We start from the raw sequence: 16,106 nt of genomic DNA, 5'->3' as shown, positions 1-16,106 counted from the left end.
GGACAGCAGGGAGTGAACCAACGCCAGACGCACCGGCCTCTGATTGGCTGGTTGGCCGTGAGCTTTACCAAACACGGAAGTGACGTGTAACAGCCACAGAAGGGACAGTTTCGGCTTCTACAGAGGATCCTGTCACCGCATGCAGTCGTCTGGGAGTCCACCGCGACCTCCACACGGCCCACCACGCCACACAACAGAGCCATGGCGCCCTTGTCAGTGTCCCTTCGGTCTCTACTGAAGCACCTGGACTGTCTGCAGCGGGCGAATGTTGTCTGTAGTAATGTTTTTCAGGGTTTACACCACCGATCATTCAGGTCTCGATTATGGAAACGGAACGTCAGTTCGCTATCCCGGGGAGTCAATCGGCTACTGTCCCAGCAGCCAAGAGCCAAAAACTACGCAGCATCTGTATGTAGCATGTCCACGGGCGGACAGGACATGACAGAAAGACTGTGGTCTGTTTACAATGAGACCAAGAGGCAGACTGAAGGTAAATGCTTGACGCTTTATAACAAGATGACTAATAGCACAATGTGCTATTTATATAGCCTTTCAATCAGTGCACACAACCTGGAAACATGGAAACAGTTTCCATGCTGCAGTCATGTATGTGAAGTTATGTTGTAGCAGCCAATCAGAGCCCCCGTCTTAAAGGAGCTTCCCTGAATATTAAATGTGTTAACACACACACATACGGCCTGTATGCAGGTCTGGAGCCATAAGGTGCAACTTCAAGTGTGTTTCATATTGAAAACTTCAGAAAGAGAATGTTTGTGGTGAATTTATACAGCATTTAATTATATATTGTTCATATTATTCTGTCTAAATCCAAATAGTTTGAGGTACTAGTTCCATAAATTCCAATAACAATGGGACTATTGTGTATTTACTTTCCAGCATTGTATTTCACAAACTAGTTACGGACTTATTGAAGACAGCAGGTGACTCCACTGTTGTCTATTCAAGCTGTGACACCACTCAGCTTCATTAAAACTGTAAGATGACCCCATCTCTTTTCAGTTATATCCACCAACTCTGTGAACCCGGACACCATATTTGCCAACAATGAGATGAGCCTGCGAGACATAGAGATCTACGGCTTCGACTATGACTACACCCTGGCGTTTTATTCCAGCCATCTCCACACCCTCATCTTTAACATAGCACGGGACATCCTCATAGCTAAACACAGGGTGAGCACCGACTCCCTATAGATGTGGTTTAACATTAATAGGACAATATATTAGACATATAAAAGGTAGATCATATTTCACAGTAAAAAAAGCATGTAGAAATGTGTATTTTAAGGCTTAAATTGTTGACTGCTGTCAACATTTGTTTGTCTTATAGTAATTCAAATATTTGATTTTCTTCTTCGTTAGTATCCAGAGGGTCTGCGAAAGTACGAGTATATTCCAAATTTTGCTGTAAGGGGGCTTCACTACGATGTCCAGAAGGTGAGAAGAGGTTTTTTTACAGCCTAACTCAAAATATTTGAGTATTTTTTTTTTTTTTAAATGTAAGCTAACTTCATATTTAATTCACCTACAGGCACTGCTGATGAAAATAGATGCTTTTCACTATATCCAATTGGGAACTGTGTACAGGTATTACCTCTCACTTGAGTGATATAAAGTATAAAGTCGTCTCTGTGGTATAGTATGTTCTGACATTTCATCGTTTCTCAATTCAGGGGTCTCCATCCAGTCCCTGATGAGGAAGTAATTGCCATGTATGAAGGCTGTCACGTGCCTCTAGAGAACATGAGTGACTTCTACGGCAAGGTGATGATCACTTAGTGCAGGTACTGCGCACATAATAGAACAATAATAATAAATGTAATGATGGATGGACCGCTGTCCTGCAGAGTTCACATGGCCACACCATGAAGCAGTTCATGGACATATTCTCCCTGCCGGAGATGACGCTGCTGTCGTGCGTCAATGACTTCTTCATGAGGCACAACATTGACTATGAGCCGGTCCACCTCTACAAAGATGTGAAGGTGAGCTGTCCCGTTATCATTCGGTGTTTCGGTTGTGATGAAATGATTCAGCAGCGCTCTTCTTCCCCTTTTGATTGCATCTCCCAAAGGCCGGTGTATGTAAATACAGGATATCAGGCCACATGTGCATGAATATTATTATTATTATTATGTATTTACATGTTTGCAGTGTGCTGTGATACTCCAGCCATGCGGTGCCGTCTTAATTTTAGCTCCGAAAACCAGTGTCTAATTTTAGTCCTGCTCGCCTCCAGACATCTGCGTCTGTTCTCTGGTGGCTCTGCTACTTTGCAGGGAGAAGGGGCGAGAAACCGGCGCTGTGCTCTTCCTTTGAGGCGTGCAATCACGCTGGTGCTGTCTCTTCTATGTGACAGATCGTTGTCTTTAAAAGCTCTCACACATACTCTCTTTTCCACGAATGCTTCTCTTTTCAAGGACACACTCCTTAATCTTTCAGTTATTCTTCCAAGCTTTTAAATCAAAAATTGACCTCTTTATTTCCCCCCTTGACTTTTCTGTGCATCAAATAATCTTTGTGTATGATAAGTTTTGCCTTTTAAAATGCAAAGGTTCTCTGTGAGCACATCCTATTCTCACTGTGTCACCAAAACAACTCAACTCCAGGGCTTGCTTTCTTCATATTTAATTTGTATTCAGAGGTGCACTTTCTTTGTACTTCCAAGTTTATATACACAGTTGCTGTTGGAGCTGAATGTTAACACGGTGACGCTGAAGTCATGACTTTGTGGCTGAAGGCTGTTTGCTTTCCCCCCCTCTTCACAGGAAGCTATTAGAGATGTTCACGTCAAAGGCATCATGTACCGCGCCGTGGAGGCAGATATCGGTAATGTGCTTGGATTTATTATGCATTGTTTGTTCTAATGAAAGAAATGATGCAGTCACATTTGAGTTGCTGCAAAAATTAAGCCATGATGTACAAATAAAAATCAGTTATCAGCCTCATGTGGGCATCTTCTCCTGTCTTTTTACAGAGAAATACATTTGCTACGGTGAGCAGAGCCACGCTGTGCTGAAGAAGCTGTCAGAGCATGGAAAAAAGATGTTCCTCATTACCAACAGCCCCTTTGACTTTGTGTAAGTGTGAGCAAACACAGTGCCAAGTGTTTGTTTGAAGGATTCATTATAAATGTCATATATTGCTGTACTGGTGTTTAATTGCTGGCACCCCCCCCCCCCCCCCCAATGTTTATGGTTGGGCAAACACACATCACTGGTCTAGTATTAGCAATGTAAGTATGTAAGTCATTGACTATGAAGTGTTTTGAAGTCAGGGGTTGTTTGCAGGAAAAGGAGTGGCAGCATGCATTTCCAACATCAAAAGGCTTCCCAGAGCCCAAATCTCTGAAATGATGTCCTTGAATTTATTAGTCACACACACACACACACACACACACACTCTGAGTCATCGCAGCAACAAGAGGAGGGGCTGTACACACGCTGGAAATGTGCACGGTTTTATTAATGCAAATTCCAAACTGCAGGAACTGCACTTAAATATTTTAATGAATAAATATTGAAAAAAATGACTAATAAAAATAATGAGAGTCTGCAGACTTCAGTCTGGCTCATGCAAACATTCTGACATTTTCACCGCGGTTGATTTGAAATCACATTAATGACTGATAGGTTTATGGCCGAGGTACCGGTAGATGGAAATATATATACGCCTCTCATATTGAAGTGAAGTCAAAACATGTTGTTGTGGTGGTGTTTCTCTGTGGGTTAATGAAAATTAAAGACAACATCAGCCTCTGTGGTCGCCATTTTGACCGCTGCTGTGGACTTCTTTTTGGTTAGGAAGGGACTAAATGTGCCAGGTTTGCTAAAATTCACTCCCTTCTACAAACTGTAACCGTGCCCTCGGCTGAAGTGTTATTGTGCCCACATAATGAGCTTTAAGAAGTTGCTGACAACGTAAAGTTGTGAATTTCTGTCATCCGCAGGGACCGAGGAATGAACTACATAGTAGGGAAGGACTGGAGGGACCTGTTTGATGTAGTTATTGTTCAAGCAGATAAACCTAGTTTTTTCAATGACAGGAGAAAGTAAGTACGTTTGTGTATGCAGCTCATAGCATGTTCCCATTATGGCCGGCCCTATTGGATAACATTCGTCTGTATTTTGTCACAGGCCTTTCAGGCGAGTGACGGACAAAGGCGCTTTGCTGTGGGACCGAATTCACAGACTAGAAAAGGGGCAGATCTACAAACAGGTGCAGTTTAACATTTCTATTAAATTACCGTGAATACGCCTCATGAAACAACGTGTGGTTTTGAATGTATGTGTTTGATCTCCAGGGAAACCTTTACGAGTTCCTCAGACTCACTGGCTGGATAGGATCCAAAGTGCTCTACTTTGGAGATCACATCTACAGCGACTTGGCAGTAAGAAGCATTCAGGCATATTTACAACAAAGGAGTCATTATAACCACACCGATCAGTGTAGTATGAAAAATTATGATGTTGGATAAAGAGGGGCACCCTGCTCTGACCATGCTCCATTTACAATGGTAAATGTGTTTCCTCTGCACTTAAAGGGCTGATCCTGCCGATGTTAATATTTATAACAGGCTAAATCTTACCGCTCTGTGAGAAGATGCAGTGAGACACCGAGCAGCTGCTAGAAATAGAATATTGGTACTAAATGTGAAATGTGTTAAAGCTGTGTTACTGAAGCAGTACACTGGGTCTGACTGAGTGATTTTAATGACTCCTGACATGTCATACCTTACACATCTACAGTAATGAGCATTGCTGCAGCTCATTTACCTTTTTTTATACTTGTAACCCAGCAACAGACCAGCAGCTGTACCTGATCTGGTGTTAAAATAAATCAGTTTTCTTCTACTGCATCGCAAAGATATATATATATATATATATATATATATATATATATATATATATATATATCAGCTGTAAAGGGTGATAATAGATGTTTACATCTCTTGGCACAGTGCCATGTCCGTGGCTGGCAGCCAGGAGTCAATTATGTTGTCTTGACTGTTTAGAGAGATGAAACCTGGCGTTTGTGGTTTTCACCAAACTCAGCTTTCAGTCAAGCTCTCTGGCTGTAGAACGGGATCGTTAACCGCGAGTGGGCGCAGACAAGAAGCATCTCTGAGTTACTATGGAGTTATTTTAATTACACAAAGTTTGTGTGTTATACTCACTACCCTGTTTCAGTCACCTGTCTCTTCTGATAGAACAGAACTGTGTTTGGCAATTTTCCTTTGTCTCCTTTGTGTGGCTTTATTGATTTCGTATTGGTGCTGTTAGATGTACTGTGACAACAAAGATCTATTGTGACCTGCTGATTATGATATACCTTATACCCCACATATTGAGTGTGTGCTTTTTTTAATGTGTTGCACACTGTAGTGCATCCAGCTCAAAGTGAATCTTTGTTCACCAGGATCTAACACTGAAACACGGCTGGAGGACAGGCGCCATCATACCCGAACTGAGGAAGGAGATCAAGATCATGAACACGGAGCAGTATGTGCACATGATGACGTGGTTACAGGCACTGACGGGACTTATCGAACAGATGCAGGTCAGGAGAGTTACTGCAGTAGATTGTATGTCTAGTCCTTTTTTGCCTTATCTCTGTGTGTGTTCTTATATGCTTCTTATATGCTTATATGCTGCACTACTGCCAAACAGGTGCACAGGGATCCAGCATCTCAAGCTGTAGTGGATGAGTGGATCAGAGAAAGAGACGCCATGAGGTGATGAAGATAACGCCACCTTGAATAAATTGTTTACCTAGTGTTCCTTAAACGGATCTAACCGCATTATGTGTTTACTCAACAGGCCACAGACGAAAGACATCTTCAATGCTCAGTTTGGGAGTCTCTTCCGGACATACCACAACCCCACCTACTTCTCACGCCGACTCTCACGCTTTGCTGACATCTACATGGCCTCCATCAGCTGCCTGCTCAACTACGACTTCCAGCACACGTTCTTTCCTCGGCGCACTCCTCTGCAGCACGAGTCCCCTTTCTGGCCTGAATACAGTCCTGCCAGTTTGAGTATGTCCTCAGCAACTCCACAGGGCCAAAGCAGAGTCTGAAGAAAACAGACTGTGGCTCACACATCTATACTACTGTGCTGTTTATAATGCCAGAAAAATAGTACATGCAGTAGCCGGATGTCCCCCTACATCCAGTTAGACTTTCCAGCATGTAAAGCAGCATGCACTTCAGGCTACGCTGACCCACAATTCTTTGCAATATGCCACCCTAATAGATTCTTAAAAAACAAAAAAAACATTTCAAAGCAACACCAACACACCCCATAGTGTCAACAATATTAAAATTTAGCAAGCTGCCCACAGTAGAGTATGTTCTGACTGTATGTACACAATGGTTAACAGTACATGAAAAACAAGACAAATTATACAAGCCAGAATGCAGGGACCGAGATCAAAACAAAGACTACCCACTACTGAGAACACAAAGTCTGAGTAGGTACCAGGAAACAAATGTACAACTAACTGTTGTGATTGATGATTAGTTAAACAAGGTATAGGGAGAATGATTAAATAGTTAATGGTGGACTATATAATAGAGCACAAACTGGCAGATCGTCTATTTATTAATCATTATGGAAGTATACATTTTTTTCATGGTAGGTCTTGATAAACTCTAAACCAGCAGTGAACAGCTAGTGAACACAAAACTAGTGAGCAATTAGAATAGAATAGAATATACTTTATTAATCCCTTTGGGAAGGTCCCTCTGGGAAATTTGGGGTTTATCCATCACTAATTATTTCAACAGGGGGTGTGTGATAATACAGTATAAATATTATGTCACAGATCAGCCGTGTCCGTCATTGATACTCTCGACACTACATATTAAATAATTACCCATCTCCGTATGTTCATTTCAATACAGAAGAAAGTAGTTAGTTGTCCCTTATTACCACATCTTTGATCTTTGATAATTACTTCCTGAAGAGTAAATTTACTAATCAGCTAAGTAATCATTAACTATTTGATAATAAGGAGTAACTCACCAACTCATGATAACCAGACAGTTTGTTCCTGGCATCTTCTATCTTCTGTCCTATTGTGAAATAACTGACTTTATTTTGTTTTTAGAGTTATTTAGAAGTTTGTTTTGTGTTTTTAATCATGCATGCAACATTTTAGACAAGAGTACAATTAGCAACAGTTGTGTAAACAATTTAAAATCTGCTTTAACTTAGGTGTGTATGTAAATTCAGTCGTAAGAAGAACCATGGATCTAGAGCTGTTTTAGTCCAAAGTGTGTGTGTGTGTGTGTGTGTGTGTGTGTGTGTGTGTGTGTGTGTGTGTGTGTGTGTATGAGGGAGAGAGAGAGAGAGAGAGAGAGAAAGAGAGAGATTGGAGGAGGGGGGGTATGGAGTTAGTGAGATTACACATCATGTGCTTTACACAGTCTGAACACTAGGGGGCAGTCACACATCAAGCTTTTGTATTTCTGTAGCATGCGCTGTGCAGATTATCTTTGCCTTTTTGTCCTTTGCGTCAGTTGGTGCAGTGGAAATTTACATCTACATCACAGACTCTGTTGCCTTAATCTCTCCTTCACATTACTGTTGTGTGTGTGTGTATATATGTTTGTAATGTCCTGATATAATTTATGGAAATATATCTTTTTCTCAAAATTTGCCAGCCATCATCTTGGTTAATGTCATTATGCGCTGCACTTTGATGTTCTGAGATTTTGTATGCAATTGTTTTAGCAATTTTCACACACAGCCCAGCCTGTGCATGTTTCTGTTTTGCGCATGAGGAATGTTAATATTTCTCATGATGGAAGAGTGTCACTGCTATATTTAGCACGAATGTCGCTATTTGATCTGTGAACGCAGCCGCGGTGTGAGTCTCTTATGTTTGACACCTACAGAAAATGGTGAAATGCTTTTTTTTTTTGATGAATTAAAAAAAAGGGAAAATGTTAGTGGCCGCAACCAAAACCTCATTTGTGTTTTTGTAGTTTTGATGTATTTATATGTTTTATTTGACTATTTATTAAACTGGAAGTGGCCAGTGCTTCTGTCTCTTATTGAATGGTTTTATTAACATGTTTATTGAATGTGTGGCCCACTCCTGTTTTTGTTATAGTGCCATTAGATATAGATATAGCTACATAAACAGCAAAAGGTTTCATAATTTGAAAATGAATTTTAAAGACTAATTGATCCCTTGGTTGTAACCACTCTACCTTCTAATTACAATTATAGCAGCGGGTTTATTGGGTTTAATCCCTCACAAATCTTGTTACCGACCAATTTCCCATATTGCATTTGGCTCTATCTCCATCAGGCAGGTGGAGATTTCAGATCTTGGACAATAAGGGATCAGAAATGATAAAAATCAATGACTCTGGATCCTGAGCCGAGCAGAGATTGAGTCTCTGGTTTGAGCTTCATCACAGCCACCATGGACACCACCAGCACGCCGTGGAGCTCCGACTCTTCTCCACCTGTGACCTTCCATTCTGAGCTAATGACCGTAGCCCCCACCATCTTCCCCCGGGTGGGCTACAGTATACTCGCCTTCCTGATGTTCCTCAACACGGTGCTGTCAGTCTTTAACAACGGCCTCGTCATCACCGTGATGCTGAAGAATCCCTTCCTGCTGCATCCCATGAACATTCTCCTCCTGAGCCTCGCCGTGTCTGACCTCATGATCGGCCTCTGCGGCTCCCTGGTCGTCACCATCACAAACTACCGAGGCTCTTATTTTAATGACCACGCGGTCTGTGTGTTTCAAGGATTTTCAGTCAATTATTTTGGTAAGTGTGGCCCCGAGGAGGGATTTGTCTCTTTGCAGTAGTTTCAGTTCTCTCTTCAGATGGAGGGTGAGGTTTGGAGGTTCGTTCTTGACCTTGTCAACTGAAATATTCCTGAAGATTTAAGCTGCACCATTATGACTGTTTCCTCAGTTGCCCGCTTGTCCTAGAGATAATCATTCCAATCAGATAAACTCCATCTGTGCTGAAAAGTCTCCCTGTGCTGATGTATTTGTTTCTTTCTCCTAGGTCTGGTGTCTCTCTGCACTCTCACTCTTCTTTCCTACGAGCGTTACAACGTGGTGTGCAAAGCCGGGTTGAAGCTGAGCATGAGGAGAAGCATCATTGGGCTGCTGTTTGTCTGGACTTTCTGCTTGTTTTGGGCTATGGCTCCGTTGTTTGGCTGGAGCTCCTACGGACCTGAGGGCGTCCAGACTTCTTGCTCTCTGGCCTGGGAAGAGAGATCATGGAGCAACTACAGCTATCTGATCCTCTACACGCTCTTCTGCTTCATCTTCCCCGTTGCCATCATCATCTACTGTTACTCCAAAGTCTTGACATCCATGAATAAGGTGGGCTCATGTCATTCATTGTTTGTAACTAAAACCAGGTTTTTACCAGGCATTCATTTTGCATTTTATCAGCTGAACCGCAGCGTGGAGCTCCAGGGTGGGCGCTCTAGCCAGAAGGAAAATGACCACGCCATCAGCATGGTTCTGGCCATGATCATATCCTTTTTTGTCTGCTGGGTGCCCTACACTGCATTGTCAGTAGTGGTAGTTGTGGATCCAGAGCTGTACATCCCTCCACTGGTCGCCACCATGCCCATGTACTTCGCCAAGACCAGCCCAGTCTATAACCCCATCATCTACTTCCTTTCCAACAAACAGGTAAGCAGCCGCATGCATGCCTGGTGTGCAAGTGGTCTGTTTTCACTCCTCATTAAGTGTGTTTTTATGTCCACCAGTTCCGTGACTGCGCTCTGGAGGTGCTGTCGTGCGGACGCTACATTCCCCGCGGTCCCACCAGCGTCAGCATCCACATGAGCTCCTTGAACAGGAGGAGCTGGCTGTCTTCCCTGAACAGGAACGTCAACAAGCACAGCAAGGTGCTGCCCATGTGACTCTCACCAGCAAAAAACAAAGAGGCTGCCATGGCTGTCAGTGTTTACTGCTGCCTCATCAATGACACAGACCTGAACTCCTGATAGGCCTGTGTCTTTCACAGAGGTCACCACTGTTGCCCAGTGAGGACAGAATCAGCTCGGAGACTGATTTTCAGAAGGTGGACAAAATAACAGGAAAAACCTTATTATGCAACAGCGCAGTTGATTGGCAAACGCTTATTTTGTTCACTTTTTGTTTTGTATAGATTTCTGAGACTAGTTGACTGAATTGAATTACATTATAGAGCAGGGTGTGTTTATAGCTGTCAATCTGTTTTTGTTCTGAAACAATAAGAATATTTAATGAGGCAGTTTTACTCCTGTGTTTTGTCTTAGATCATGTAAACTGTTGCCTTTTTCACATTGATGTTTTTCAGCCGTGTATGAATGTAGGAAAAGAGCCAAGCAGAAAAAGCAGATCATGAAAGGAGAGAAAACACTGAATATTTTTGTGGGAGCTGTAGTTTGTAATTTTCCATTTATATGCATTTTAAAACAGACTAAACACATCAAACAGAGAGAGAGAGAGAGAGAGAGAGAGAGAGAGACTGCATATATACAGAGAGAGAGAGAGAGAGAGAGAGAGAGAGAGACTGCATATATACAGAGAGAGAGAGAGAGAGAGACTGCATATATACAGAGAGAGAGAGAGAGAGAGACTGCATATATACAGAGAGAGAGAGAGAGAGACTGCATATATACAGAGAGGAAGTGACCCCTGGACTTGTGTTCATAAATAAACCACACCTTTCTTTTAGCGTAAGAAGATGTTTCTTCATTTAAGAGTGTTAGATATTTCATATTTCAGAGTGTTGTGTGATAAAATATTCATTCATATAGTCGACTGCCGCCCCTTTTTCCTGCTCTTCCTTTATACAGCACAGCATCGCTTCTTATGTGATGTTGTTATGCAGAAAATATTGAATTAAAGTCAGCAGTAGCCAGCTCTGTCATCTAATCAATACTGACAGCTAGGCCAAATAATTGTATTTGTTGTGGATTATGGAGGAACTGCTGCCTTTTCCCCAACTCTCATCTGCAGCACAAAACATTGCTGCAGTGTGCAGTTTCACTCTTAAGCACCTGTGTGAATATTTCAAGTCGGAAAGGCAACATAATTCGCTCAAATCGCTCCCCTCAAAATCATATTAGATATTTGGGTGCACTTGGTAAAGCAGCCTGCTGCACAAGTAACCTTGTGCATGTTTTAACAATGGAGTCAGTGAAGCAGTAAAATACTTTCATTTTTCCTGGTTAGCCTGCTGCGTGGTCTGGCAATTTTTCATTTGTATTATTTTGTGTTTTTCATCCTTGCAGACAATTCAGAGGAGCATTAGGCAGTCCAGAGAAGGATAACATAATAACGTCACAACGTCTCTGGGCCAGATTCAAACACTGAACATCATGTCTCACATGGCACATGCTCAAACCCACAATGAGTCATAAAGCTTCATATGCATCAAACATGCAGTTGAGGAGGATTCAGAGTGATAAGTTGCCACAACAAATGACGTATAAATCAACGCATCTTATCATGATATTTTAGTAACAAATACTGATATGTGTCATGTTTAACTCTCCAGGTATGATCAGCTGCTGCTTTCCATCTGTGAACAACAGATCAGTGTCTTAATGGTCAGATTAACAGGACAGGTGTAAGGACTATAAGCATCCAGAGACACATCATCCCCTCTTTGACATATTGTAGTTTGGCTTCATCAGATTTTCTCTTCTCTATTTTTATTCTATACAATCTGTCTGACTCGTTGAATGTAAATATTGTAAAATCTGCCTCTAAATAAAGTGTTTTTTCGACATTTGTTTTATTTCAAGTTGCTTCTTTTTAATCTCGTCTCAGCTTGTGGTGGTTGTGGTGTGTGTGTGTGTGTGTTTATGTGAGACTAAGTGGTTGCGAACTTCCCCTTCACATAAGTTGATCAATCTAATATGTAGAGGGGTCAGGATGCAAAATGCATTGTGTTGATCTAATCCCAGATTTGGCATAGTCCATAAGCTTACACATTTGAAGCAAAGAGCATTTCACACTTTATCTGTAAACAGGATTACACAATGTCATGCCATAATCCTGCAGCACTGCTTGCCTTTATTTCCTGAGCCAATTCAAGAACTCCCAAGTCATCCATCTGGCACGCTTAATGCAAAGCCTTTAACCTTTGTGAGGTCCTGTATTAAATGTAATGGACAGCTGTTCAGCATCCAACACAGTGACACAAAAGCACAATTATTCTCCATCATATTTGCTCCACTTATTGTTTTTTTTTTTAAATAATCATCAGGACTCAGACAATACTTACGTAAGTGCTATTTAATTAACAACTGGTCTTTTTTTTCCAGTTGTCTCTGCTGTGAATACACTGCAGAGTTTTTAATGAATGTGAACAGTGAGGACTCCCAGGTGACCCACTGCTGCTGTAGAGTGATAATGAAAAGGGCGGATACTTTGGCGTAACTTGTCTGTGCTGCAGATTTTTACCCATTAATATTATTTCGGTGCAGATACACAGCGACCGGAGGAAGCAGGCTTGATGTTGGCGATTTTGTCAAGAGAGAAAGAAATGAGGATACTGCTTTGAACACTTTGAACCTGGAGATGACAGGGGAGCCTGCACCTGCATGGGACTCTGGGAACAGCACCGTTTGGGAGAAATACATTGACATTGCCTTTGTGGTGGCAAACGGCTTGATTCTGTTAATCACTTCTGTTGTGGGGATTGTAGCAAACATTTTTGTCATACTGGCAGTGTATCGCCAAAAATCACTGCAGACATCCAATAATGCACTGGTGGTCAATCTTGCTGTCGTAGACTTTTTGCGATGTGTGATTGACTGCCCCATTCTGTTAACTATCGTCATGACCGTGTATCAAAGAGGAGATGCGGACAGTTTTATCTGTGACACACAAATGGCCTTCTTCTCCTTCAGCTGCTGTATCCAGTTGTTAACGCTGGCGTGCATAAGTGCAGAGAGATACCAGGCCATTGCACAACCTTTCAAAGCTAGTCAACGAAAAAGGCGGATCATGGTCTTGATTCCTCTCACGTGGACCTTGGCTGTTCTGGTGGCTGCTGTTTGTCTGATTTTTTTGATAGACTCACCCGTGCATGTGAGATGCCGAGGTGGACAGAGACAAACATCATCCTCTTATGACAACTTTGGACTGTACATGCTGTTCCCACTGTGGGCAGCTTGCTTCAGTGTCATCATTGGATTCTACACTGGTATATTTGCACTTGTGAGATCACACAATCGCAAAATCTTTGATAAAGGCAATTTTCCTCTTCCTAAAAAGGACACAACAGAGAAGCAAACGACAGAACCGGCCATGGGTGTAGAAAATGGAAAACCTGAGCAAAACCTGACCCTGAGCACACGTGTTGCTCAGACACCTGCTGAACCAAATGAATCCAACAGAAATCCTTCAGCCTCTCTGCTGACCTCTGCACAGGCTCCACAAAATGTCTCCATCAGCTTAGAAAATCAAAAAGACTTCAAAAATACACAGGTGATAAGTGACTTAGAAATAAATCAACCTCATCCCTGTGCAGACCAGACTGAGGTGAAGCCTTTTAAAAACCCAGAGCATTCAAACGCAGAACCTGCTGCTGATGCCGAGAGCTCAGACACAAATGTGACAAAGGTGTCAAGCCATTTAAACACAGAGCAGCAGCAGTCCAAAGAAAATACGACCAGTGAGAAAGCAACAGAAGAAAGAGCCTGTGTTTTATTACCTACACAGTCTGAAAACCCTGAATCTACTGCTGCCTTACTGACTGATCCACAGCAAAGCAAGGACAGCAGTGCAGGAGAGGCGCAGGCTGTTGCTGTTGAGGTCGACTCAGTGCCTTCCTTAGCTCCAGCCTCCAGGACTGCACCTGAAACAGAAGCTATACAGCAGACGGCGCCGGTGGAAGGTGCTGTCTGCATGATGCCTTCAAAAGCAAGTAGAGAGAGAGCGAGCAAAAAGAAAGAAAGTAAAATGGCCAAGCGTGCTGGCTACATCATTATAACCTTCCTCTTGTTCTGGCTGCCACTGATCACCACTATCATGCTGAATTTTGTTCAGCAGAAGCGCAAAAATACACAGGTGAGTCCTCATACCCCAAAAAATAATGAGATAAAGGCATTTTAATCAAACTTTTAAAGCTTCTGAAATGTTGATGACCTGGTCTGCATTTTTAAGAGCCACATGTGAGATTGTATTCTATCACTCAGAGTATAGGACCGCTCTTATATCGTCTGTTATTTCTTTCAGATAACGATCATTCACAACGTGGAGATCCTGTCTGTGTCTGTCGCCTGCATCACGTCGCTGAGTGATCCAATAATATATGCTGCAGTGAACCCTCAGTTCCGGACAGAGTTTTATCGCCTCAAAAATAGGGTTAAGTCCATATTTGCTAAGAAAATATAATACTTCCACCTTTATCAGCTTTAGAGTGGCACTATCACAAATGACTGCACTTCTTATCTCTGTGTAAGTGAAATGAATATGTTCAAATGTCAACTAAATTAAACCCCAGATGTGTGTGTGTGTTTTTTTTTATTTGGTTATAAGAGCCCCATTATTTTCCCCATGCCGCTGTTTTATCTTAGATTTTATGCTGGCTGACTTCTCAGCAGTTACTGAACACTGCAGAGCAGAAGCAACACATGCTGGGAGATCAGCTCTGCGGGAGGGGGACGCCGCAGAGCTCTCTGTCAAACAATCACCGAGGTGTCTCCAGAGACCCCACAGCATGGACCTACTGCTGGGCCAGTCAGGCCCTCACATGTCCTCCAGCAACCTAATTATTATTCCATCCACTTATAAGTGATGCTCTTTGAGTAAGCGGAGAAAATATGATAAAATCCACCTAATTATGTTGTTGTTTTACAAGAAAAAAAAAGACATGGGTCATTTAATAGATGTTTCAGTAGAGCTATAGTATTTATTCTATCCACTGCACCAAATGCACAATGTGTGTTTATTTGTCCCTTTTCCTCGCCTCTTTATATATGTAGTCCATGACAAGATTTCATTAGAAGCAACGTGTTGCAGAATTTACATCAGGCTCGTTTTTTGTTTCCCTCCTTTCAATCTCATTTTTACTGACAAACCAACAAGAAGAGACATACTTTAATAAAACAGAATTCTGCAAATGACGGCATGCAAATCCTTAATTCAACCAGTTAACAGACAAAAACAGTATGCCAACAACTGCAAACTAAATCTAGAAATAAGAGGAGCCAACTTCAAATGCGGTTGATAAAGTCCTAACTGAGATATTTACAATATGAAAAATGTACAAAATGGCCCTTTAACAAGGTGAACTCTTACCAAATCTCGCCTTTAGAATTATACTTAATGAGGAAGTGAATGGAAACTGATGCTCACCACTCGTTCACGTGGTTATCCAGGTCTGTGTGTCTACATTAGGGTTAGTATTAGTTAAGGGTTTCCGAGAACAGTAACTTATGCTTCTATACTTTGTGGCCTAACTAATATATACCCTGTATAGTTCTCAATATCAATATCAGTGGCTCTCACACAGATCCATACCAGAATGTCAAATATGTAAGCTAACACAGATTTTTTGTCATTTTCGACTTTTCACTTTTCACATTTCACAAACATGTCAGGATGCGTCGTAATATTTTACTCATCAAGCGAGGACATCAACCAGTTAATGAGTCCGTTGAATATTCACAACAGTTTTTCAACATTCCGATGGATGCGTGATTTCTGAATTTACAACAGTGAGGGGAACATGAGAAACCATTGAATCGAGAGGGGGTTTCAAAACAAGCTATGTAACTGGGTGGTGAGTGAACGTCTCTGATGTGTAAGTCGACTGGTCTAATATTCACAAAGATGGCCTTCGGGTAATGAATGTGTGCTTTGTCATCAGAGGCCATCCAGGATGACCTTTAAACATCTGCCCCTCCTCCCTCGACTCAGAGACAACAAGTACAACTACATTACATATTCAAAAATAAAGTTTTTTTTCCTCAGAATGTTTAGGCAACAACGATGACCCCCACATTTTCCAACTCCTCCTCACTCCGCTGTGCTTGATGAAGCAAGATATGCTGGTTCACTCTTTTTTTTTCTACTCCCAAGGCAGCTGTC

The 16,106-nt window shown here is 41.9% G+C and overlaps 3 protein-coding genes across 3 annotated transcripts; all 3 read left to right on the top strand.

The window, feature by feature from the left end:
• Positions 1–201: 201 nt before the first annotated feature.
• nt5dc3 (5'-nucleotidase domain containing 3) lies at positions 202–6,695 on the top strand. The gene is made up of 14 exons (XM_028431924.1): positions 202–490; positions 1,021–1,193; positions 1,383–1,457; positions 1,552–1,607; positions 1,694–1,784; positions 1,868–2,005; positions 2,789–2,849; positions 2,998–3,100; positions 3,970–4,071; positions 4,157–4,238; positions 4,324–4,410; positions 5,439–5,579; positions 5,690–5,754; positions 5,840–6,695. Exons 1-14 carry the CDS (start codon positions 202–204, stop codon positions 6,099–6,101), a joined length of 1,725 nt encoding a protein of 574 aa, XP_028287725.1. The 3' UTR covers positions 6,102–6,695.
• A 1,764-nt stretch (positions 6,696–8,459) lies between these two features.
• LOC114451711 (vertebrate ancient opsin-like) lies at positions 8,460–9,934 on the top strand. The gene is made up of 4 exons (XM_028430507.1): positions 8,460–8,814; positions 9,061–9,383; positions 9,456–9,701; positions 9,779–9,934. The coding sequence occupies exons 1-4, from the start codon at positions 8,460–8,462 to the stop codon at positions 9,932–9,934; spliced, it is 1,080 nt and encodes a 359-aa protein (XP_028286308.1).
• A 2,653-nt stretch (positions 9,935–12,587) lies between these two features.
• On the top strand, positions 12,588–14,408 carry LOC114451710 (dopamine D2-like receptor). Its single transcript, XM_028430506.1, has 2 exons — positions 12,588–14,081; positions 14,250–14,408. Exons 1-2 carry the CDS (start codon positions 12,588–12,590, stop codon positions 14,406–14,408), a joined length of 1,653 nt encoding a protein of 550 aa, XP_028286307.1.
• Positions 14,409–16,106: the final 1,698 nt, after the last annotated feature.

The sequence above is a fragment of the Parambassis ranga genome, chromosome 19, assembly GCF_900634625.1.
Source record: "Parambassis ranga chromosome 19, fParRan2.1, whole genome shotgun sequence".
Lineage (NCBI taxonomy): Eukaryota > Metazoa > Chordata > Actinopteri > Ambassidae > Parambassis > Parambassis ranga.
This window is presented reverse-complemented; position numbering and strand designations above follow the sequence as displayed.

Excerpts from the sequence above, each read along its gene's own strand:
- nt5dc3 (XM_028431924.1), top strand. The coding sequence starts at position 202 with ATGGCGCCCTTGTCAGTGTCCCTTCGGTCTCTACTGAAGCACCTGGAC. Across the intron at positions 2,850-2,997 it reads CGCCGTGGAGGCAGATATCG|AGAAATACATTTGCTACGGT; the intron begins GTAATGTGCTTG and ends GTCTTTTTACAG. Across the intron at positions 3,101-3,969 it reads AACAGCCCCTTTGACTTTGT|GGACCGAGGAATGAACTACA; the intron begins GTAAGTGTGAGC and ends TGTCATCCGCAG.
- LOC114451711 (XM_028430507.1), top strand. The coding sequence starts at position 8,460 with ATGGACACCACCAGCACGCCGTGGAGCTCCGACTCTTCTCCACCTGTG. Across the intron at positions 8,815-9,060 it reads ATTTTCAGTCAATTATTTTG|GTCTGGTGTCTCTCTGCACT; the intron begins GTAAGTGTGGCC and ends TCTTTCTCCTAG. Across the intron at positions 9,384-9,455 it reads TCTTGACATCCATGAATAAG|CTGAACCGCAGCGTGGAGCT; the intron begins GTGGGCTCATGT and ends GCATTTTATCAG.
- LOC114451710 (XM_028430506.1), top strand. The coding sequence starts at position 12,588 with ATGACAGGGGAGCCTGCACCTGCATGGGACTCTGGGAACAGCACCGTT. Across the intron at positions 14,082-14,249 it reads AGAAGCGCAAAAATACACAG|ATAACGATCATTCACAACGT; the intron begins GTGAGTCCTCAT and ends TATTTCTTTCAG.